Consider the following 25,056-nt stretch of genomic DNA (forward strand, 5'->3'; position numbering starts at 1 on the left):
TTCTTCTCATCTATTCACATTATCTATATTTTTTATTTATTAGATATTTTTCTTATATATTTATAAAAATAATAATTAGTTAAAATTTTATGTTGCTATATTAAATATTTACATTTTAATAATATTTTTTTACAATTATTCTTACATTTTATTAAGTTTAGAATTATCATAGTTTTTTCTTAAGAGTTACAATATTTTTAACATATTTCATACTATATAATATAAATTTTACGATTCTTCTCACACAATTATGGTAATAAATTTTTAATTAATTTTTTTTTAAAATATCATGTCTTTTACGTTGATTTTTATCTTTGACTATACTTTTAACTATTTTATTATATATTAATAAGAAAAATAATTAATTTAAAATTTAAAATGTTAACTTAATTATTTATGTTAAAATGATTCTTTAACGTTGCTTCTTACATTCAATTATTTTTAAAATTTTCATAACTCATTTTTAAGAGTGTGTATTGGTAAATTTTATTATTTCTCTTGTTTAATTATGCTAATACTTTTATTTTTATTTTTATTTTAAAATATAAATTCTTTTATGTTAATATTTTTAATTTCTTTATAATTATTTTTAGCTATTTTCAAAAATACCAATTACATTAAAATTTTTTTAAAAAAATATTTTTAATTGTTATGTTTTTATTTTTTAAGTAATTTCATAAACATGTAATAAAATGAAAAAAGAAACTATTTTATAAAATGAAATTTATTTAAATTATGTATAAGATTTTATAAATTTTATTTTATAATCTCATTATTTGATAATCTCATTATTTGATAAGCATAATTTATCTCTTTTTATTTTAAAACATAATCAACTATTGATATTTAATTATATAAATTTAATAATTATTATTTATTGATCTTATTATAAAACTAAAAAATTTAAACTTATTATAAAAGTCCCCTCTTTTCGTTAAAAAAATTGAACGTATAGTAATAATTGATGTATTTTTGAGTTATTATTTTTAGTATTTAAATTTTGAAAAATAAAAATTTGGAGAGTGTTGGACTTTAGGGACGGAAAGCAAGAAAGAGAGAAAGAGGAGAGAGGTGTTTGCCAATGCCATTGCCATCAAGTCAACCTTTTTTCTTTGAGACCTTCAAAATCCTTGTTGGCTGTTGCCCCTATAATAACTCAAGTGGGACATCTTTGTCGTTTCTTTGGGAGGTCCTACTATCCCACTAGTTGCTCTTCGCTGTTTCTTTCTCTTCTGCCCTTTGTTTGGTGCTTCCTTTCGCTTGTTTTATATAGTTTATGCACATTTCCAAGCTGCTTCCTTTTCTGTGCTTTCTTCTCTAATATCTATATATCCAAAGATCCGATTTTTTTCTTAATCTGGGTATTGAATTTTTGTCGTTTTGTTTGGTTGTTGTTGAAGGTGAAAGAAAGTCTGGTTTCTTGGTATGTTTTTAAACTCCTTTTTTTGTTTTTGTTTTTATGGATGTTCTTTGTATGAGGAAACGATGCTGATTCTTCGAATTGAAGCATCTGGGGCCTTTTGATATTTGGCAAACTTTACTGGGTAATTCTTTGAAATTGTGGTTGTTTTGGCTTTTGGATTTAATTGGTTGATTTTTTGGTTAGCTTGAGAGGGGGAAGGCAATTAGATAAAAAAGGGGTTTTTGCTTTAGTTTATATTTTGTTTTCCGATTAGTTTGAACTGAGATTTCATGCTTGGTTCAAGACAATGGAGATGTTTATTGCCCGATTTATATTTCTTTAGCATTGGATCATTGGATGCTATAGCTTGGTGAAATAATATGAAGAACCTTCTCAAGAAACTGCATATGATGTCTAATCAATCGGAAGATGTAGAAGAGTCGACTTCATCAAGAGGCAACAACAAGTCCAGTGATGTATCATCATCCCCTGATCGACCTTTGCACTCAAGGTCCCATCATAATCCTGAGAATAATAAAACATCTTCTGTTCTTTCCAATTGGTTAAATTCAGCTGCTAATAGAAAAAGTCCTAGTCCACCATCCTCTTCAAATATGAAAAAGGAGGAAACCATGGAACCTACTGATTCAGTTAGTACTAGTGGATTGGAGGCTGCTTTGGATGCAATAAGGCGCGATTCAGGGTCTAGTAACTCAAGAGATCCTGATGTAGAAGAGGAGTATCAGATACAAATGGCTCTGGAGTTGAGTGCCAGGGAAGATCCTGAGGCAGCTCAGATTGAGGCTGTTAAGCAAATTAGTTTAGGTTCTTGTGCTCCGGAGAATACTCCAGCTGAACTTGTTGCATACAGATATTGGGTATGTTTCTCTCTTTATTCCCCTATTTAATCCTTTAAGCGTTTTGTTTTTCTCCTTAGTACTTACTAAAGTCTTATTTTGAACTTTTAGTTTAATGCTTGATTTTTTTAACTTTCTTTTCTTGGAGTTTTAGCAATTTATCCACAGTATGTACTGTAGATTTAGCTTTAGCCAATTTTTTTGCACAAAATACATTGCATGAATGGGGTCAATTATCATTCTCTCTCTCTCTCTCTCTCTCATCCGTTACCACATGTAAACTTTGTGTTTAATGAATTGGAATGGGTTAGCTTATAGAGCTGACTTTGGCATGAAGGTATTTTATGCTTTAAGGGGGGAAAGGCTTTCAAAACCAAGTCCAATAAAGTTCTGAGAAGGGGTCTGTCTTGCCCTTGCGGAGGTTGTGATCCTTTTCAATTATTATTCTCCCTTTATTTTATAAAAGCATCAAAGGCAGTAATGTAGCATCCTCGGAGCTTAAACAAAGTTTCTGGAGTGCCCTATTAATACTGCTTTACATTTATCACTCTTCCAGTTCAAAGGCAATATTGTGGTTTGAATCATTGATGAGGACCTTTAGGCGGAGATGGTAAAATCTTGGTAAAAAGCTTACATTGAGACTAGATATAAATTGGCAAAAGTCAAGGGACGTCTAGTTTCATAATCTTTGATTCTTGGTCTTTAATAAAGATGCCACTCTCTAGGAGGGTTTTTCACAGGCTATGTTGTTTATTTCTTTTCTGTCAATTAACCTTATTAGACTTGAATTTGTCCCCTTTAGACCTAGCCCTCATGTTTAGTTCAGTCATTGGCTGACATTCTATTCCTTCAAATTTTAAGGTCACAGTTTCATCCATTATTTCTTATCTATCAGCTAACTGTTAGCAACTCAAAATTGCCCCTTTAAACGAGTTCCCTTGTATCTTCAACTCATAGTCTACCATCGTATTTCTATCCTTGTAGTTTCTTAGTTGAATGGCCATTGTAGAAATATTGAATTGTATGCCCCTGGATTCTATTTATTCATTGAGAAACACACAAGTTTTTTGACCTGCACTGGAAAATGTGGTTTATAGTTTGCATTAAATTCATGAACTTACTTATTTTGTGATTGTTCTTGATTTGCCTTTCCAACAAAAAGTTAATTATCATAATTTAAGTAGGTCATTGTCTTAAAAGTTACTAGGTTCAAGTAGAGGTGACAATTGGGCGAGTCAGGACATTTCAAGTAGAACGAAATTTGGGTCATTTGGCTTCAGGTAGCTTCGGATTTGCGTAATCTTGGGTTTGAATATTTTGGATTTGACACTTGAGTTATTCGGGTTTGGGTTATCATTTAGATCATGTCAAATTTTCTCAACCGTGGTTAAGTTCAAAGTCACATTTTTGTCAACTTGTGGCATACCTCCCATTTTGATTTTTGATATCATATAAATAAGATTTTCAAAATCTCATTAAATCATATAAAAACAACTAGCAAATTAAAGTCATAAACTAATTTAGAATTATTTTATACAAAAAATTAATAATTTTCTCCCAAAAAAATTATTAATGATTTGATTTATTGATGTTTAATTTTCATTTTCATTGCACTTAATATTATTGGTGATTCAATATGATTATGGTTATAACTTACCACTTAAAAGGTCAACTATAACTCCAAAAGTTAGAAGTAGTGTTAATTAGTTTCTTGAATGCTTCATTGAGAGTAAATAATAATAATAATAAAAGAAAAAACTATTTGAAAATTTGAATATAAATAATATTTAGTTATCTCTTTAGCTACTTTTAAGAGTTAAGGATTATTATATGAAATTAAAGTGATATATAAAAATAATGTTTTCTAGGTGACATGAAGAAAGATTCTCTAGTCTAGTGTCTTTCCCGTTGCATTTTAAGTCATTATTTTTGATAACCATCTAATATCAAATACATGGTGAAATCAACTAAAATATTTAAAAGTTGGTCCCACAGTTAGCTTTGTTGAATTATTGTCAATTATTTTTCTTGTTTGTGGATTACTTTTTGCTTTTAAAGTTATTATTTATCTAATTTGATGATTGATTTTATTATTTTGTAAATGTAAAAAAAGAAAAAAAGAACTTGTCTTATAATGCATAAATATGGAAATTTAATTCAATTATAATGGTATGAATTCTTTTTGAATTTTTTCTATTCATAATTAAGAAGGACAATATCCAAAGTTATATGAAATGCAACAGTAAAGAAAATAGATTTTTAAGGATAATTTAAAGCTATTATATTAATAAACTAATAGATTTTATTATATTTATTGTTTTTAATTAAACTAATATTTATAAAAATAATATTATGCTTAATTTAAGTTCGGGTCATTCCAGATCGAGTCATTCTAGGTTGGATGATTTTGGCTTCAGGTAAGCTTTGCAGGCTCTAGGTTTAAGCATATATTGCAGGGTGAAATGCTTTAGGTTACCGGTTATGCCTAACATCCCTCCTCCCCCTGACATGCTAATGCACCTTTATGGACTTTACTAGTATCTGTCTCTCATACGCAAGGTTCCTTACCATTGTGTGAGTTAGCTTGCTGGTGTTTATTTGCTATATGTTTATCCCTTGCTAACCTAGCTCATATCCTAGATTTGTCCGTGCTTCACAGAATTATAATTCTCTTAATTATGATGACAAGATCCTGGATGGCTTTTATGACCTGTATGGAATTCTAACCGAATTGACTTCAGAAAGAATGCCTTCACTTCTTGATCTGCAAGGGATGTCAGTTTCAGACAATGTCTCTTGGGAAGCAGTTTTGGTCAATAGGGCTTTTGATGCAAATTTGTTGAAACTTGAAGGAAAAGCACTAGAGATGACTGCGAAGTTAAGATCAGAATCTTTGGCTTTTGTCAGCAGCAATCTGGTGCAAAGGCTTGCAGTTTTAGTTTCTGAATATATGGGTGGACCAGTTGCGGATCCTGAGAATATTTCACGAGCCTGGCGAAGTCTTAGTTACAGTTTAAAAGCTACCCTTGGCAGCATGGTTTTGCCACTTGGTTCTTTAACAATTGGGTTGGCTTGTCATCGTGCATTGTTGTTCAAGGTACTTGCCCTATTTGTTCATTTTTTTTCTTTTGATTTAGGTATATGGCTTGCCAACTGGATTTCTCAAGATTTACCAAAACGGTGAATAGAGGAAGGTTCCATACAGCCAATCCCATTTTATTGGAATCAACAAGTAGTTCAGTATAGTTGATAGTTTATTTGATATTTCCATTACAACTAACTTTGGTTTTCTGTTCTTGGGATTTGGGACCGTATATAGCCATGTTTATGCAAATCATAATAGAGTTGGCTACTCGAGCAATTTTGCTTCTCTTAATTTACAAGCATGCTGTCTTATTATCTGTTTTATTGTTAATACGTTAAGATATCTCAGGTGATACATCTCAAAAATGTAATATGACTCGTTCATTATCTAGCAGCATAATGGTGCCAAAGTGGAGACAAGTTGTTAGATAGTTGAGGAGGAAAAAATATGTTACATTGAAAAAGGTTGTATTCATCTTAAATTCTTAATTAATATGAGTAATATTGAGAAACAACTGCAAAAAACAACAAACAAAGCCTTTTCCCACTATGTGAGCTTGACTATTTGGATTATTGCACCATCGTCAACATGTAGAAAAAGGAATAAAAAGTTTTGAGAAGTGACAGCAATTAATGATGTCTAAAATTGAGAATGTCATTCTTTCTTATTTACTTCTTTAAATATTTGTGGTTTGGTTGAAGATCTTCCTTGTTGCTTTTTAACCACACATAAAACTTCTGTCTCATTTATTTTGCTTATTTATTTTAGATCATGTATGATGTGTCCTCACCACTAGTACTCTTTGGCATTTTTCTTGACACCTGCCTTTAGTCATAGGAAGAACATTTTTTAGCAGTTTGAGTGTACAGGTTGAACGTGATCTTCTAGGACTTCTCTATCAGTAATGGTTGTTTCTTTGTGGTTGCATAGGTTTTGGCTGATAGTGCTGGCATTCCTTGCCGGCTGGTGAAGGGGCAGCAATATACAGGTTCTAATGACATGGCAATAAACTTTGTAAAGATTGATGATGGAAGGTGATTTCTATTATGGTCTGCACGTTTACTTTTTCCTCCACAAATAAGTATCTGATAATCAGGTTTCATTTGCTTGGCAGTATAATATGTTTTATCGTTTATTAAGTAGGCAAAAGTTGACCATTTCTTTTGAGTCAACATGTTTCTTTTATTTACTTCTATTCTGTGCTATCTTCTATTCAAACCTAAGCATTTTTAATCTATATATTTGTTTTAAGATTTGCTGTGCGGTTCTTGCATTTTTTTAAAAATTGCTTGACAAGATTTATTGTTGGCTAGTAGTGCTTCTAGGTTTGAAACTTATTGACATAGGTTGCAAAAGCTTAACTATTCCTCAAAGTGGTCCATGTGTTTTTCAGGGAATACATTGTTGACCTAATGGCAGATCCTGGCACACTTATTCCTTCCGATGCAGCGGGATCTCATGTGGAATATGATGATTCTTTCTTTTCCACCAGTCCTTTGTCTAGAGAAATTGATTCATCCCATATGGCCTCTTCTAGTAGTGGGGTTGGGAGTTCATTTGAAGACAATGCAGAATTTGGGACACTGGAGAAGAGATCCAGGTTCAAAAACTTTGCTGCTGCAGGAGACCAATCTGATGAAAGAGGTGATTTTAATGCTTTTGTAAATTTGTCAGGGGCAGCAAGAAGTGGGGAGCAATCCAAGGAATCCATGGATGACTTTAAAACCCCTTCCAATGTGGAGAAGGCACCTGTGCGAGAGCATCCAAACAGATCTAATTACCCTTATGCGCATATGAAATCTCCTTCCTGGACAGAAGGTATTAGCTCCCCTGCTGTGCGTGGGATGAAGGTGAAAGATGTCTCACAGTACATGATTGATGCTGCCAAGGAGAATCCACAATTAGCTCAAAAACTTCATGATGTGTTACTTGAGAGCGGTGTTGTTGTTCCCCCTAACTTATTTACTGAGATTTATTCCGAGCAGTTAGATACATCAACTATCGAAGTCAGGCTGCCAACTGAAACTAATGATGAAAATAGACAGGGCACTGGACCTCGCAAAAGTAAGAATCAAGATGATTTTGGACCTTCTCATTGCTTGCCTCCTCTACCCCATCGCAAAGTATATGCTAAAGCAAGCTCTCCTCATAACCAACCTGAGCATCTTAAAACTGTGGAAGGCCTAAAGGTCACTCATCCATTTGATACAAGGGAAGTCATTGGACCACCTGTGTCATCACAATCTGAAGTGGCTCCTATTCAATATGCCAGAAATGTCCCAGTTGCTGCAGCAGCAGCAGCGGCTGCTGCTGTTGTTGCGTCTTCGATGGTTGTTGCCGCTACAAAGTCAGGCACTGATTCAAATGTTGAACTGCCTGTAGCAGCTGCTGCTACTGCTACTGCTGCTGCTGTTGTGGCAACTAGTGCAGCTGTGACTAAGCATAATGAGCGTAGTGATGGAGAGGCTGCCTCAGCTGGTTGTGAGCCACAAGGTAGTGGTGAAAGGGAGCATGATGCCTTGGGGGTAAATTTTGAAGGTGCGAGAATATCAGATAGATCAGCTGGTAATGATAATTCAAAGTCTGATGTTGCCCTTGATGATGTTGCAGACTGTGAGATTCCTTGGGTCGAAATCAGCTTGGGTGAGCGCATTGGACTTGGTATGGACCTGTTCTTTTGCTACATATTTCTTGCTTTATCTTGGGTAGATAGTTTGATTCCAAGTTGTTTTCAATTATTGTGGTCCATTATCATTATTTTGGTGCATCCTTTCTTTTGCAGGATCATATGGTGAGGTTTATCGTGGAGAATGGCATGGGACTGTGAGTTTTATTATGCTTAGTCTTTTATGTTGAATGTGCTTTTTACGTCTAAACAATTTACTTCTTCCCTGTCATTGAGAAGCATTAGGAATTTTCTATTGTCACTTAGAAAGTATGATTTTCTATCATGTTTATTGGCTGGCAAGTCAACTTGGATGACTTGTAATAACCTATTTGGGTGGTGCAAGTGATTATAAGATACGAAATATAAACTGCTAATATGGCTTAAAAGAATATAGGACAAATTATTGAAAAAAGCAGCTTGAAGACATGAGGACAATTCAAAGGAAAACTTTAAGATAAAATTGCATCAAAATAAAAGTGTCTTGCAAGATACTATCTGAAGAGCCTATTAAGTCTTGAGTCTTTTTCCTGTGTATCACTTGTATTCGGTAGTGAATCTGCCAGGTTTTCATAAGATCTTTTTGGCAAATTGTTGTGATTTCCTTTCATTTTTAATTATGGGAAACACTGCTTGCAAAATTAATCTCCCTTAAACTTTCATATATTCTATTTTTTTGAATGAGTTTTTGAATACCCAAGGATGTAGGCTTTACTAGTTGGCAAAAAGAGCTCTGTGTAGCTTAAGATATAAGGGTCTCACAATTTCAAACTCATTCAAACTCTTGACTTCAAGATGAAGTAATGCAACCAAATATTCTTCAGGACCAAGATAGGGGATATGATGGCCACCATTTCATATTGTCGGAAAGGTCCAGCCAAAACAGCATCTCTTGCTGCTTCCATGCATGCGGTGAAAAGTCTCTGGGGCCTGTTTGGGGTCTCAATTTGATCAAATTTTAGCATTGCCAAGTTGATAGCTGCCTGATTGGGATATAATATGTTTCATGGTAACAAACAATAGTGTATGGAGGGATATTCTAAGTAAAGTCAATTAGTCTTGATCCATCACCTACCTTATTTTGATGATGGTAACAAAACTCAGACAAAATTATCACTGGTTTATTCCAATTTAGCATTGCCTATTGAGTCTATTTAACTCTTGTTAAGTGTTTAAAGCTAGAGTGTCATGGGCTTGTATTCATGTTGGCCTCTCTGCATGTTGCTAATTGGTTTTTGGTTGATAGCTTAACATGGTATTAAAGCCAGGGTTGTTTGTTCTTATTTGTTATCTACATGCTAGGGCCATTTCCTATTTGTTGTAGCGTTGGCCTTCAACATGAAGAGAAGTGTTAATTGTTGTTATCCCTCACCTTTTTATAGTTTTGCTCTGGCCTTATATTCTTCTTTAGCCTCTTTATTGATTACCATTTGGTTTAAGACTGGGTGTTTAAAGCACTACCAGAAATCACTGGTTTTCAAACGAACTTTGGCTCCTATTTCTGTTTCATTTATTTGGTTAAACTTTTGGATAAGCTATTACAATTAGGATACTTGCATTGTGTTCCTTTTCTATCGTATGTAACTGGCCTGCATTCTTGGGGCTGGATAATGCATTCCATAGTTGATAATTATGAATTGTTTCATGCACACAGATTAACTTTTTTATACACAACGTAAATTTGGTTGTCAATCAATGTTCTAACTTGATTTTTTACTTTCCCAATTTTTGGATGGAAATCATTTGTTGTCTAAATCTTGTATTGTGTAAACTTTGCCATAATATGTTGCTGTTCTTTGAAGGAGAATAGTTGACCATTTTCCACACTTTGATTTCACAGGAAGTTGCCGTGAAGAAGTTCCTGGATCAAGATATCTCTGGGGAATCACTTGAAGAATTCAAAAGTGAGGTACAAGCCTTTCCTATCTCTCCTGTATCTATTTTATACAACCACTTACCTTATGCCAAAGCCTAGATTAGTGCGGTGTTCATGTCATTGGAGATGTCTTGACCTTTAGTTACTGATTACATATAATTAACTATGAAGAATCTTAGAACCTAAAACCGAGACAATGTTGTCCCAATTTATGTCTATCTATACGTCTCCAGTGGTCATTGTGGCTAGAGTTGTGCAAGGGCCAAGCATTCCCAGATCATTAGCTCAACTTCATGTTTGGATGGGCTCTGGACACTACCTTTAGATGTATTGGGCAGGCTACAAGACAAAAGAAAAAAAAAAATTTAAGCCTGCTAGTGTCCTAGGCCAAGCATGGACAAGTAATCCAGCAGCTTGACCCCAATAATAGTTACAAAATTTTACTATGTATAATAGAAGAAATATGTTATACATATTCTTGAATATTAATCCATTTATTTAGGAAAACTATACAAAATCAGGCTTACTTATGGGTTTAAGAGATCAAGTTCCATACCAGACTAGTTGAACCCTTGGAAACCCCAAAGTAATTGCCTGGTTTATTAAGAAACTAAAGCATTTGTTTCCCCATTTATATGAGTGCATGTCAGTGGTCTGTTTGAATTTCATTAATAGTATTTCCTTTCTGAATGATTTCATTTGACACGAGCACATTTCTTTGCAGTAAGTGTTGTCCCTAAATCACATTTCACTTTCTCAGTTGACCCCTCCATTATTTGTCCAAACTACTTGCTTTGTAAATTACAATTTTTAAACACTAATTTGTAGGTCCTAATCATGAAAAAACTCAGACATCCCAATGTTGTTCTTTTCATGGGAGCTGTAACTCGTCCTCCAAACCTTTCAATTGTAACAGAATTTCTTCATAGGTATGTTGTCACTATTTCTTTTCATCATTTTGTTGGAACTTTATTTGCAGTTTTGATGAAACTGTTTGATTTTGCTGTTTCATCATATACGACAATGTAATACTTTTGGAGGATTTCTTGTGGTGATTTTCTAAGGATTTCTTGTGATGATTTTCTAACATAGATGATTGCTGCATTTCATATAACTTGTAAGTGCACAGATCAAGTAATAAAAGGAAGTATGCGAGTATCATCTCCTTAGGGATTATAGAATGTAATATTGGGTTGCTTTTCAAGTGCCAATGGTGAAACCCTAAGATCTTATATCTAAACAATTGGAATTCAGGGTTTGGTTGCATAGAAAAGTAAAGACTAAAAGCAATGTGTAGGCAGAGATCTTGACTTCACCAATTGTCACTTGAGAAGTAAAAAAAAGATTGCCAAAAACTAGATCTAAGAAAACAAGAATTGAAACCTTGAAAAATTAAAGAAACTTGAGAACGCTGATTGCTTCTAGTAAACTTGGACTAAAGGTTGCATGAAAAGAACTTAAAGAACATAAAAGAAAGTGGTAGCTGAATCTTGCAACAAGTAAAAGAAAGCTTGCATCAATCTTGAAAGAAAAAGAATAAAGATTGTAAAAACAAGATTGGAAACTTAAAGCAATAAAAGAAAGGGTTTTTGGAAAAATACTTCTTGAATTGAACTAAAAGAATTTAAAGAAATAAAAGCTTTGTTATTGGCAAATCTGTCATCTAAGTGAATAACTGAACTAAAGAACTAAAAGAAATAAGAACTAAGAACTAAAAGAGAGAAGAGAATTGAGAAATGGGATGATGGAAAGGAGTGAATGGCCTCCGTACTTATAATGGAGGGTTCGGCCAAGAGGTAGAGAGTACAAGATGCGTTTTCAAATTCAAATTCTAATGGATGAGTGCTCATCCTAATCTTCTTGGAGTTGGCTGAATGTGGTCTTCTCAAGCTTGAGTTGCCTTGGCCGAATGGAGTCTTGACCCTTTGATTGAATCTTGATCAAATTTTGATAAAGCTCTCCTCTTGGATTTGGTTGAGGCTTGGAAATTCAAGAGCAAGTTGATTTTTATCCAATTCTTGAAATTCAAATGGATAAAATCCTACTCCAAGTCAAAATCTTCAAGGCTAAGCAACAAGTCTCATGGTGAGCTTCAAATTCCTCTTGGCCGAATGTACTTAGCCCTTATTGTGGTGAAAATTGCATGAAGGCTCTCTTGGAGTCTTGGCTGAATAGGATGATGGTTGTAGAGTCCATGCTTTTGCAAATTAATCCTCCCCCTTGTATGGCTGAATGGATAGAGTCCTTATGCTACACAATTGCTTCATGGCTAAGCAAAGGAGTCATGCTTGAATCAAAACTTCTCTTTGGCCAAACATGATGGAGTCCAAGTGAGCTTGGAGTAGCATGCAACCATTCTTGGAATAGAGGTGGCCAAATACATCATGGGAGTGTCCTTGTGCAATTGAAACTCTATGAATGTGGGACAAGGTGGTTTGGCTATGAGCTCCAAAATTGGGCCAAAATTGCTCCTTGACTGCTTGCATGCTTGGCTTGCATGAAAATAATATCCATGAGCTTGAAAACCTAAAATTATGAAAACATGAAAAGCACCAAAAATCATCCAAATTTTAAAAAATAGCAGCATTTTTAGCATGCAAAAACTCTATGTATGTAGGTGCTATCAATAGATCATTACAATTAGTTTTTGTCTAAGCAGCTTAGTTAAAATGATGCATCAACTCACAAGTATAGCTATTTCATAAATCCTCATCAATATGATGTGCCAGTATTTTATCAGCAATTGAAATGTGAGTAAAAAGGGCTAAAAGCTGAATTAACCATAAGCTAAGTGCATGGATTAAAAAAACACTTTGGAAGAGTTATTGAAATTGTGCCGTTATGGATAAACTGCTGCTTGAGGCATGGTTCTGGATTCTGAACTTGCTCTTGTTGGCATTGTTGGCTCTTTACTCCTTTTCCTTTCATTTTTACTCTTTTTTTATTCTATCCAATTTCCTAATTGCCAAGTGCTTAGCAATTCATTTATTCACTTTGTTGTATATGTTCTAAGTATTTTTTACGTCTTGAATTTTGCAGAGGTAGTTTGTATAGGTTAATTCACAGGCCAAACAATCAATTAGATGAGCGGAGGCGTTTGAGAATGGCTTTTGATGCTGTATGATTCTGTCATTTTGTTATTACTAGTATTTGATGTCTCATGCACGTGAATAGTTATTTTTGAATTTTTTTTAAACAATAATTATATATTAAACACAAAATTGCAATTTTTACTTAATTTTAAATAATAAGAACATAGAATTGCATATTGTACAAATAACTGAAACTAATGAAAGCTATGTTAATAGAAATTCATAATAATATGTAAAGTTGTCCTATTTCCAAAATATACTAGATAAACACAGAGTTTATTGAAATAACATTAATGTAAAATTATAACTTTGAGATAAATCAATAAATTTTTAACTTAAATATTTTTTATTTATCTAATAAATCCACTTGATTGTTTTTCAACAGATTTAGAATTCTTATTTATTAATTGGATCAATCTTATTAATATTTATAATAAAAAATATTTAGAATGGAAATTGAGAAATATATTGAACAAAGATATCTGTTTTCATCAATCAAAAGTTTTACTAACATCTATGCTTTATGTATATTATATATTATTTATTATTAATTTTTTGATATTGGAGATGGGGATTTGAACCTATTTTGAGCAGGAGGAAGCATGCACCAACTTTTGGGCCAAATGCTAGGGTGCCAAATGATTATATTATTCTTACCTTATATTTTATTTAGTCTGCTTAAAGTTCACTTGATGGCTTTGTTGGGTAATCTTTCTCTTTTGAATGCTTGAATTTTCAGGCTCGGGGAATGAATTACTTGCACAATTGTACTCCAGTGATAGTACACCGTGATTTGAAATCCCCAAATCTTTTAGTTGATAAAAATTGGGTTGTGAAGGTTGCCTTTTATCTCTTCTTTACTAGTGCTGGTTACATTAGAAATTTCTTTTATGAGTAACTCAGCCTGGCATCAAATTTTGATTTAGGTTTGTGATTTCGGTTTATCACGGATGAAGCACAGCACATATCTATCATCAAGGTCAACTGCAGGGACGGTAATGCCAAAGAACTTGTTTTCTCCTTTCTTTTTCTTTAACTACTTTATATTCTATTCATTTATTTTCTGTTATATATGGCAGATCCTATCTATTTTAAGAGTAATTGCCTCTGTTACATAGACTCACATTTAAGGTCACTGTACCGGTGTTAACATCACTACTGGTGCTATATATGTGTCTGACATGGCTTTTTAAACTTAGGATGAGTTCTGTTCCCCTTTCCTAGCTGCTGTTGTAATTGAAAAAAGAAGAAAAGGAGAGAAATGCAGGTAGGGAGGAATTTCTGTGACTGTTGCACAGCTGAGAATAGTGGTGAGCTGATGATAGAAACAGAAAAGAGGAGTGGTTAGGGCTTCTTTTAAATTGCTTCTTGGGCTTGAAAAAACGAGTTAATAATTGGGCTTAAATCCTTTTCAATCATGTCTTCTTTAAATTGGGTTTATATAGATTTTTGTCTTAGTCCGATCCAAAAAGTGTCCTGGGACTTTCATATCTTGGGTTCCTTTCTAGCTATGTAAGTAAATGTGTTTAAGATTTAATAAAAATATATCTAATTATTTTTGATGGAACAAAACTATTTAAAGTTAGTACTCATATTAAAAATAAATTTAATAAAAATATTTTTAAATGTAAACATGTTCTTTTGTTTTCTGATAGAAGAAAACATTAAAGGAAATCTTATCTATATAGAGTGTGTTTGGTGCACAAGATTATGATAGGATAAAATAAAATGATATTATGAATATGATTAGATTAAATAATGTTATCCTATCTAGTGTTTGATGTGTGCAAAGATTAGGATATGATAATTTTATTTATTAGTCAAAATTATCTTTCCTCAATGTTTATAAAATTTAAATTATTGATGTAATTTTTGAAGGTATAATAGAATATATAAGTTAAATCCCGTGGATTAAAAATAATCCTCCCCACTTTGGGAGGATTAAAGCATCCTTTGCCAAGAGGATGATTAATCCTCCTTGCAATCTTATCTCTTTCTTTCGATATGAACCAAACATGATATAGGATGATTATCATCCTATCCTATACATCATTCTATGCACTAAACATGACCATAAAGCTTTGTTTTTATATATTTTTGGATACTCAATATAAAACACTTCTACCTAAGTCCATGTAGTGTGTTTGAAATAAATGAACATAAAAAGTTGTGGAATTCGTTTGAAATCTATAATTTTATTTGTTCAGAATTTTACAAATCTGTGATTTTAATTCCTAACATGCTAATTCATTAATAAATGAATTATACTATAAAATTCATTCGCACATGATATGAATCCTCATTTCCTTTGGTTGCAAACATGTTTTACAATCTGGTTCCAGTTGATTTGCTTTCTGTTTGATACTCTTGTGCGGGGTGGACAATTAACTAGAGCAGCGGGTGCTGTAGCGAACTGATTGCAAAAGAGGGGAAATTGGCCACATTAAAATTACCTTCCAGGGAGGTCCATTTGATATCCAAAAACTGCTCAGCAACAGTCAGACAAGTGGGGAATGTTGGGGTGAACCAGAAACATTTGGGTAGAGGCGGATCTAAATGTTGGCTAGGTAACCATCTTGTAGTAAGAGGAGTAGTTATGAACACTATAGATCATCCCCATGAGGGTGGTGAAGGGAAGGCTCCAATTGGTAGGAAAAAACCCACAACCCCTTGGGGTTATCCTGCACTTGGAAGAAGTAGAAAAAGGAATAAATATAGTGATAATTTTATTCTTTGTCACTGTAGTAAATAGGAGAAAATTTATTTCTTCATCTTTACAATAAAATTTAGTAAACGAGAGTTTGTTGCTTCCTCTCTTGACATGTCATGCAACGCTAATTTTGGGAAAAAGTAGGGTATGACTAGCGTAGAGTACCAACAATTGGTAATGCTACTAGATGTATATGGTGAAATAGAATATAGGATAGTAAAGTTAGGCCATAACTTGGGGGTAGATTTGGTTATAAATCATCAAAAGAATAATATTATGAAATTTTTATAAGAAATACATTCATTCAAGAAGATCATATTGAGGGTTCTTTTAGTGGAGAATGAGCTACCATTGCCCTTGAGTAAGTAGGAGGACCTAAAAAAAGGAGGCAAAAATGAGGGTAGGGCAATCTTAATGCGCCAAAATTAGGTGTCATGGTGAGGGATGAGCAAGGAAAATTAGGTATTTCTGAATTAGAAGGCTAAGGAATTTCAATGATAAGAGGTAAGGAGATCCAAAAGTGAAGATAAGGAGATCTAGTAGTGCAAGGTGTGAGATCCAAAAGTAGGAATAAGGAGATGGAGTTATTGCCTTACTGGAGATTGGTAGTAGTAATGAAAGGAACTAGGGAGTTTAAGTACTGAGGTGAGCAAAAGTAATAGTTGGTAGCAAAGTTTTAAATATCACTATTGATGGATACAAAAATAATGATATTAATTGAGAAAAGGACGGAAATTCAAATAAAAATTTGAAAATCTTGATTGAAACAATGGTATATATTCTTTTATATTTTAAAAGTATAATATTATACATATGATATATAAAACAGAACATATAATAGGGAGTAATTTTCAGTTTCATTGGGATAGGTAACAAAATCTAATATTTCTATTATAAAAGCATGATACATGTTTGAGAAATATTCAAATAATTTATACCATAAGCTTTCTCAAATTTCATTTTGAAAATTTATCAATTTAATCTAAATATTCTTTAAATTATTTTTTATACAACATTAGATCTGAACAATCATCTAGTTTTATGGATGAAAAAATATTTGCTTGTAGTTCTTTTCTATATAATTTACACTGAAACTATTGGTTTTTAACATCTGAAATCAGCTTCCAACATGCTGGATTTTCCTATTTTCTTTTTTATTAATTGAAAATTGGTTAATATATTATTTACCTTGTTTTAATATCTTGATTCAAACATGATATTTTAAATTTTTTTAGCAAAAAATAGTTGTCATATGATTTGACCCATAATACTAGATCAACAATTGGATCATTTGTGGTTGCGTTAATTGAGGACGCATTGCTTAATTCCATTGCTACTGTTGGCTTTTTGCTATTGATTAGATTTTATAGTTGTCCTTTTAAGACTAGTAAGCAACATAGGTCATTGAAAAAAATCATTTTTTCAATAAAGAATGAAAAATATAAATTGACTGATCTTTTCTAATATCCTTGATATATCTTAAATATTGTTGAAAACATGTTAAATTTGATACTTTTAACTAATAATATATTTATATAAATTTGTTGATTTGCGAATATATCTATTGATATTTGTTCGAAATGGAAAAATAAAAAAGAAAAAACATATTGATGGTCATGAAAATTGGATATATTGAAAATATTGTAGATATTTAATACCATGGTTGGATGTTTGTACTAATGGGGTGTCAAGGGTAGTAGCAGAGGCAGTTCTTGTTGCCGATGAGAGAATCCTCCTGAACTGAAGCATGCAGGGTTTGTTCATATATTGAAAATATTGTAGATATTTAATACCATGGTTGGATGTTTGTACTAATGGGGTGTCAAGAGTAGTAGCGGTGGCAGTTCTTGTTGCCGATGAGAGAATTCTCCTGAACTGAAGCATGCAGGGTTTGCCGATGAGAGAATCCTCCTGAAATGAAGCATGCAGGGTTTGTTCATATTTAAGGGTAGTTGACATCTCATCCTGCAGTGAGAGGAAAGATGTCAATAATAGCAATATAGATAAGTGGGTAACTTACGTGGTGCCATCTGACGTGTTAAGGATAATATATATTTAGATAAACTAATTATGCTTGGTTCATAGTGAATGTCAAAGGAAATCAATTTGAGGGAGGAAGAAAGAAATTTGAATGAATAGATGTACTTTTGAGATCCTCACCTAGTTAGATGTCCAATTTGCCTAGAATGATTACCAAATGAGCTATATAGCTACATGAACATAATTAGATGTATAATGAAAAAATTAAAAAAAAAATCAATAATGTTAAAATTGATCATCTTGTTGAAGCACATGCCTTTAGATGTCTAGTGGAATGATCAATGTTGAGCTAAGGCTTTTATGCCATGGCATGATTTTTCTAGGTGATGTAAGGGTACAATATACTCATACATAATGCAAAATATGGAGAAGTTCCATTTATCAGTAATCCTAAAGGATATCTTGGAGTAATATTGCAACTATTATAATATTGGTAGCATATATTCATTCCTTCTTTATTCTTTATATTAGAATGGGATTTGTCTATTAGATATCTGGGACAAATTATAGTTTTACGCTATGTTTAGATAGTTATTAGTAAAGGAAAGAAAAGGAAACGAAAGGAAATGAAAGTTTTTTAGAGGAAAGGAAACATACATAAAATTAATAAAGGAAACGAAGTAAAGGAATCCTAACAACTATTGTTTGGTGAAAGAGTGAAAAGAAAAAGAAAGGATTCATTATAATTGTTTTCCTAATATTCATTATAACCATTGTCCCTTCCTTTCTTTTATTTTAGTTTAAATAATATTCAAACAAGGGAAAGGTTTCCCCATTCCCCAGCTTTTCTTTCCTTACCCTCTTCTCCCCTCGATCCAAACATTGTTAATGTCATCAACTATGCTCCACATCCATGTTTTTTCATTGTTTTCCAAAACCCAACCTCTAATTGTACCATATGCAATGTACCTTTGAATTAACCAAGTCCATGTAGTGCCTTCTTCAGGCTGAGTGGATGGCTCCAGAAGTACTACGAAATGAACCTTCAAACGAGAAGTAGGCTTTTTTCCTTCCCACTCTGCTATTTTTCTTTACTGTTTTCGTCATCATCCTAGAATCATTTAATGCTCATACAAAATATGGTCAATATGCAGGTCTGATGTTTACAGCTTTGGAGTTATCTTATGGGAGCTCTCTACATTGCAACAACCATGGGGAGGAATGAATCCAATGCAAGTTGTTGGTGCAGTAGGATTTCAGCACCGTCGTCTTGACATTCCAGATGACATGGATCCTGCCATTGCAGAAATTATTAGAAAGTGTTGGCAGACGTGAGTATAATTTTTAGTATTACCTTATTTCTTGGTCTCAGATTAGATATTGTGATTTAATACTGCCAATTCCCAACAAGCTCATGCACATATAGTTGTACTATAGCTTTTGAGTTATCTTGAACTAGAATTGGCATGCTATTTTTATTGCCAAAGTAGCTATACTTTAAATTCTTACCGTAGCTTAAAAGCAGACTGCTGTAGATGCTTATGTTTTGGTTCATGGTCTATATTTTTAAACATTGTTGCATCAAACTATTTTCTGTTTCTTTTTTTGCTGAACTTTTTCTTTGGGTTACCAATTCTTTCTTCAGAACTTTTTCATTAATTTAGTTGACCTTTCTCTGATTTTGTCTTTGGAGTTATTTTCAATCTCCTGAACCTGGGTTCTGCTCTTTAAATCTTGAAAGGTTGTTTTAGACCTTTGTCACACATGCATGTCCATGTAAGATGTGTGTGTTTAAACCATTCATGCACCCCTTAATTGCAAGCAATGCTACAACTAGAAGAGTGTATGCATGCATGTATGTGCCATGTATGTATTAACTTGAAGTTCAGAAAAATGGCTTTCATTTAATGTGAAGTGCAGATTAATAACCTAACTACCCTGTCTAGTGTAAGAAGTTTGGAAGAGTTAGAGTCATTCTTCTCTTCCATGTTTCAAGGAATATTTGAGAGTGGCTTTTCAGAGGCATTGTTGGTGCTCTTAAAGAAATTGTCTCATGCTGTTGTCTTTTTAATTAGCTATGTTGGTGAAGGGAGTCTGGAGAATATCTTTACCATGAAATAGGTTAGGAACTTAGGTCTAAGTGACAGCTAATTTGAAGAAGCATTATTTTCTTTATCGTCCTTCATACTCTTCTTGGTGAGTGTATGGATATATATTGTTAAATACGAGTAAAAGAGAAAAAGGAGAGAAAAAAGTAGAAGTTATTAGGTGTTGCTTATTTTGATATAATGAGAGTTGAGGATACAACTACAACTGTAATTCTAATATGAATCAAAATGACTAATATGTCCAAACATGATGTAACTCTTATTATCTTGTTTGACTGTTTTGTTGATTGTAGTATTTTGTTTGTTTCTACTAACTTAATGGAGGCCAAATTAGACTCTCACTTTTATATAAGTATAGAGACACAAAAGTATTGGAGTAAATTTTGGATGGACTCAATGCCTTACACTGCTTAGATGATGACATGTTGTGACTTCAGATGATGACACCTAATCCTCTCTGGATCTAAAAGAAACCTAAACTGGTAAAATTATGCTATAAAATCAAATCAATTTGACTATAAAAATTTGTATGCTTTTGTTAGCATATTGGTTTGAAAATCAACTTAGTTTAGAAGTTGATTAATTGATAGTCTTGGTGCATGTACAGTTGACGATCTGGTTGGTATAACTATGAAATTCAATGTGAAATTCACATGTTAATACGAATTTGTATGCTTTTAAACATGTAAGAGTTGAGCTAAATCTAAACCATTTGCACAAGATGGGGGAATGTTGGGCATAATCTATTATATGTTCCATCTGTACTTTGTACAGATCTTGCCACCTTAGTTCTCTTAACCCGAGCTTTACTTGTTAGTCTGAATTTTCTTTCTCTTGGTTTTTTTGTTTTTTTTAATTGTACTTAAACTTTTGATTTTGCATTATAATGACGATTAATCATATTAACGTGTGCAATATTGAACTTTGATCAATGGTTTTGGTTGCTGCTGTATCATGGAGATGAACTCTGGTGTCATGGTCATTGCAATCTATAGGATGTAGTAGTAGACGCATCTGATTGTGTGTAAAGGATGATAGGCAAAACTGACCCTTGCACTTTGAAATTGTAGAGATCCAAAATTGAGGCCAACATTTGCAGAAATTATGGCTGCTTTGAAGCCACTGCAAAAGCCTGTAACAAGTTCACAAGTACCTAGATCAACTGTATCTTTAAGTAGTGCCCATTGATAGGGGTTGGCCATGAAGTGTTGCAAAAGGCTTAGCAGGCCAAGAGAGAAAGCTCAAGACAGAAGTGCGCCTGGCTTTATTGAATTGCCAGCGGTTGGCAGGTCCTGAACTGTATGGGACGTATGAGCACACATGATTGAAGATTACACAATATATACTCCGATTTTGGATGATATGTTTCTTTCTCTTTTTGTTTCTTCTTTTCTGGGTATCAGGGATGCAGCCATTTTTATTAATGTTGTGCATTTGTTTGTAAACAGAAAGAAAAAATGAAAGTTGTTGTAATTATCAATGCTTTTCCTCATCTTGTGATCAAATGGGGGGTGGGGGGGTTTCAGGTTATAATGTGAACTGAAGAAAAATACAATAACTGAAAATCATTTTAAAGCTGTTAGCTAAAGAATTTTCTTTTTCTTTTTCATTCAGTAGTTAACCAAGAATTCTCTGCCAGCAAAATTTTGAAGGATGGTGCAATTCAAAAATTTGCAGCTTCAATAATGCCTTTTTCACTTGTTGGTTTCAAAATTCAAACTTTTTTACTGTTAACCATTCATATGCTTCAATGGAAGTCCACAAAAAAAAAAAAAAAAAAAAGAACTTGACGACCCCTATTCATGGATAATTTTCCTTTTTGATGTCCACCCTTTTCATGAATAAGCTATTCCTCCATGACTGCACTCAAACAATTCTCATTGGGAAGGAATAGAAAGAAAAAGACTCAATAGACCTAAGGTTTTAAATCCTATCTCCTGTAAGGATAAGGTAGGACCAGCCACTCCCCACAAAAGTGAAGATTATATACAAATATTTTTCTCTTCCTGCTGACTGGTAGCGTCTCGACCAAAGATTTTATCAAACCCCTTAAATGGCAACCTTCTTTAGCTCTCCACCATTTTTGTCTCACCCGCTAAGAACTCCCCGCTTGTCTTCATCATCACAAACACCTCCTCCTCCTTCACCACCAAATCCATCTTCTCAACCACCACCTCCTACTCCGTCTTCACAGCTAAGCACGACTTCCTCTGAGAAGCAAACACCTGCAGCCTCAGTAAAAGTGCAACAACAAAAGCCCCCTAAACCTGCCACCACTGTTGAAACCACAGACTGGATAGCTTCCTCCTTGACCAGGCGCTTCGGGCTCGGTGCAGGTCTTGCATGGGCAGCCTTCCTTGCTGTTGGAGTGATTTCTGAACAGATTAAGACTCGCCTTGAATCTTCTCAACAAGAAGCAAATACAAGGTATCTAACTCTAAGCTCTATCTCTACATCCTTACTTGAAAACCAAATTCCATGTTTATCAATTACTAGTCTTTCCTGTCATACAAGGAAATCCTGAAACGCTTTAGATAAATTGTATTAATCATATAGAATTTTTTGGCTGTGGATTTCTTCTCTTGAAATTCCTATAATCATATATATCCACTGGACAGGATAGAGCCTTGAATCTTCACATTGAAGTCAAATGCTTTAAATTTGTTCAACTTGCAAGGACATTTGATGATTTGTGAAATTCTTACCTCCCACAATAAATTCACAAAGTTTCAAACTATTTTTTGTTATTTTTTATGCACCATTTTACTTAGTTTTTTACTTGGGTAGAAAATCAAATACAAAAGTTTACTAAATAACCTCTCAAATGAATCAGCGGTTGAAACAAACTTGCTAACTGTGTACGATGAATCTTAAGATTAGTCCTTCTTCACTGACCACACTCATTGTTTTGGATAGAGATGTTGAGAAGCAAGAGGAGGTCGTGTTGCCTAATGGCATAAGGTATATTTTCTTCATTGTCTATTGAATAATCTATATATACTTGATTAACCACCTGAAATATATATGTAATGCCAGCATTTTCTTCGGTTAGTAAATGATAACATTTATGCTTTTAAAACAGGTACTATGAGTTGAGAGTTGGTGGAGGGGTTTCTCCAAGGAATGGAGACGTGGTGGTGATTGATCTCAAGGGCAAAATTGAAGGCAGCGGTGAAGTGTTTGTTGATACATTTGACGGAGGGAAGAAGCCACTTGCTCTAGTAATGGGGTCAAGGCCTTACAGCAAGGGAATGTGTGAAGGGGTAGAATATGTGTTGAGATCAATGAAAGCAGGGGGCAAAAGGAGAGTGATAGTTCCTCCCAATTTGGGATTTGGAGAGAATGGTGCAGATTTAGGCTCTGGTGTCCAGATTCCGCCGTCTGCCACTCTTGAGTACATTGTTGAGGTTGATAAAGTCTCCATTGCACCTGCATGATCATTTTTTTTTTTTGTTTTGAAGGAAAGAGTCATAAACTAAATTGCATATGTACTTAGTGCACTTGGACAGTTTTACGAGTTTATTTCTTTTTTTCTCCCTGTTGGATCATGAAAGGTAAAAGCAAATTTATCAAGGAATTCAAACTTCTTATTAATCCAGATTGGATAATTAAGAGATAAACATTACAATTACAATAAAACTTAAAAACAAAAACCTGAACTTTTAAAAAGAAAAAAAAAAACCTAATAAAAAAATCTTCCCATTACATTACGGACTAGCTGGCATTGGAAAGCGGCACAATGGGCATCGATGACTGGTATTCAGCCCCTTCTCGACACAGTCTCCATGAAAGAGATGCGAACAAGGCATGCAAGTGACCTCTGTTCCAGGCGAGAGTTGCTTCATACAAATCATGCGCTCTTCAGTAGAAGCACCAAGACCATCAACCTAAGGTTGAAGCTTCACTTTTTGCAAAGGCTTGGTGGAATCCTTCGTCGCAGGAACTGGCTTAGGAGTTTCTTGCATTGACAACTCCAGTGCCATAGCCTCTAACTCATCTTCCCACCTGACCATCTTCTTGACGCGTAATATTATTGTAGGGATGCCGCCAAATTCACAATTGTTCTTCTGCTTCTCTTTTTCTAAAATCAGCTTCGCATCGGAGAAAACTACGTCCAACATCCTTTCAAGGCCGCGCCGATCGGTACGCCATCAAGCTTCACGTAAACGGTGAGCTACATAGTTGCGGTGTCGATTGGAGCAAAAAACAAATACTGGAAAAACCAATTCTTCCTGGAATTCCTCCTCCTGATCATCCTCACGAACATTGCCAGTATCATCATCAAGGAACTTACGGATTTGAAGAAGAAATCCGGTTTGGGAAAAGTGAACCCCTCAGAGGAGTGAGAGTCACGCCGCAGTCTACCATCACTTGAAACCACGGTTCACGTCTTGCCATGATGAAAACAATCTCTTCGAAGAAAAGGGAATGCAATGCAATGCAATAAATCAAAGCAGAAAAACAATTTCAAACTTAGGGTTTGCTTTGAGTGAAGACTAGTGTACGCGCTTGTATATATAGATATATTGCCTTACCTAAACCTAATGGGAAAAGAAGAAACGGAAAATAAAATATCTTATTTTTTATTATTTTATTAAAATAAAATAAAATAATTTACAATACAAATTTGGTAGCTTTTTGCTTTTTGCACCTCCAATCTTTATTATTTTAATAAAAATAAAATAAAATAAAATAATTTACAAGTTATATTTCAACTAATATGTATTTTATTACCTATTTATGTAATCTTATCATTAATTACTTTGTTTAGTTAAAATTTCTTTCAAGTTTTTTTTATTAAAATTTTAAGAATATTTATCACTTTCGGAATATTAATTTTATTTTTCAATTGATCCTTATGTAAATTTCCAATTTTTTTAACTTTTTATAATTTTATAAATATGAAAAAATAAATAACTATAAATATGAATAAATATTCTTTCTCTTTGTAGTTTATTAGAGGTCTATAAATCGGATAAGGCCGAATCAAATTTAATTATCTTTTTGAAAACTTTATCCGGGCTTCAATCTAGTTGGACTCTAACCTTATTAAAATTAAATACAAAACCAAATAATTTATGAGTTATGTTCCAACTAATAGTATTTTATTAGCTATTTATGTTAACTCATTATTAATTACTTTGTTTAGTTAAATTTTCTTCCAAATTTTCTTTATTAATTTTTAAGAATATTTAACAATTTCTTAAAATGTTGTTTTACTTCATTAGGATAAGAACTCTTTTACTTAATAGATATTATATATTGTAATATATAATATATT

General features: G+C 33.4%; 2 protein-coding genes across 8 annotated transcripts; both read left to right on the plus strand.

Moving 5' to 3' along the window:
* Positions 1 to 1,305: 1,305 nt before the first annotated feature.
* On the plus strand, positions 1,306 to 21,267 carry LOC111311181 (putative serine/threonine-protein kinase SIS8). 7 transcript variants are annotated; one of them, XM_089765822.1, is made up of 15 exons: positions 1,306 to 1,423; positions 1,746 to 2,280; positions 4,919 to 5,356; positions 6,275 to 6,378; positions 6,738 to 7,882; positions 7,955 to 8,005; positions 8,127 to 8,167; positions 9,850 to 9,918; positions 10,714 to 10,814; positions 12,925 to 13,003; positions 13,717 to 13,815; positions 13,904 to 13,972; positions 18,674 to 18,723; positions 18,822 to 18,998; positions 20,846 to 21,267. In XM_089765822.1, the coding sequence occupies exons 2-15, from the start codon at positions 1,783 to 1,785 to the stop codon at positions 20,961 to 20,963; spliced, it is 3,039 nt and encodes a 1,012-aa protein (XP_089621948.1). In that variant the 5' UTR covers positions 1,306 to 1,423; positions 1,746 to 1,782; the 3' UTR covers positions 20,964 to 21,267. The 7 variants fall into 7 exon arrangements, 6 of the variants coding, with proteins under 6 accessions (XP_089621948.1, XP_089621947.1, XP_089621946.1 ...); XM_089765821.1 differs by having other exon boundaries at positions 1,306 to 2,280; positions 18,662 to 18,723; XM_089765820.1 differs by having other exon boundaries at positions 6,738 to 8,005.
* A 498-nt stretch (positions 21,268 to 21,765) lies between these two features.
* LOC111311216 (peptidyl-prolyl cis-trans isomerase FKBP17-2, chloroplastic-like) lies at positions 21,766 to 23,373 on the plus strand. The gene is made up of 3 exons (XM_022910595.2): positions 21,766 to 22,202; positions 22,692 to 22,736; positions 22,858 to 23,373. Exons 1-3 carry the CDS (start codon positions 21,829 to 21,831, stop codon positions 23,210 to 23,212), a joined length of 774 nt encoding a protein of 257 aa, XP_022766330.2. The 5' UTR covers positions 21,766 to 21,828; the 3' UTR covers positions 23,213 to 23,373.
* Positions 23,374 to 25,056: the final 1,683 nt, after the last annotated feature.

The sequence above is a fragment of the Durio zibethinus genome, chromosome 9 (genome assembly GCF_047325235.1).
Source record: "Durio zibethinus cultivar Kanyao isolate XHJ-2024 chromosome 9, ASM4732523v1, whole genome shotgun sequence".
NCBI lineage: Eukaryota > Viridiplantae > Streptophyta > Magnoliopsida > Malvales > Malvaceae > Durio > Durio zibethinus.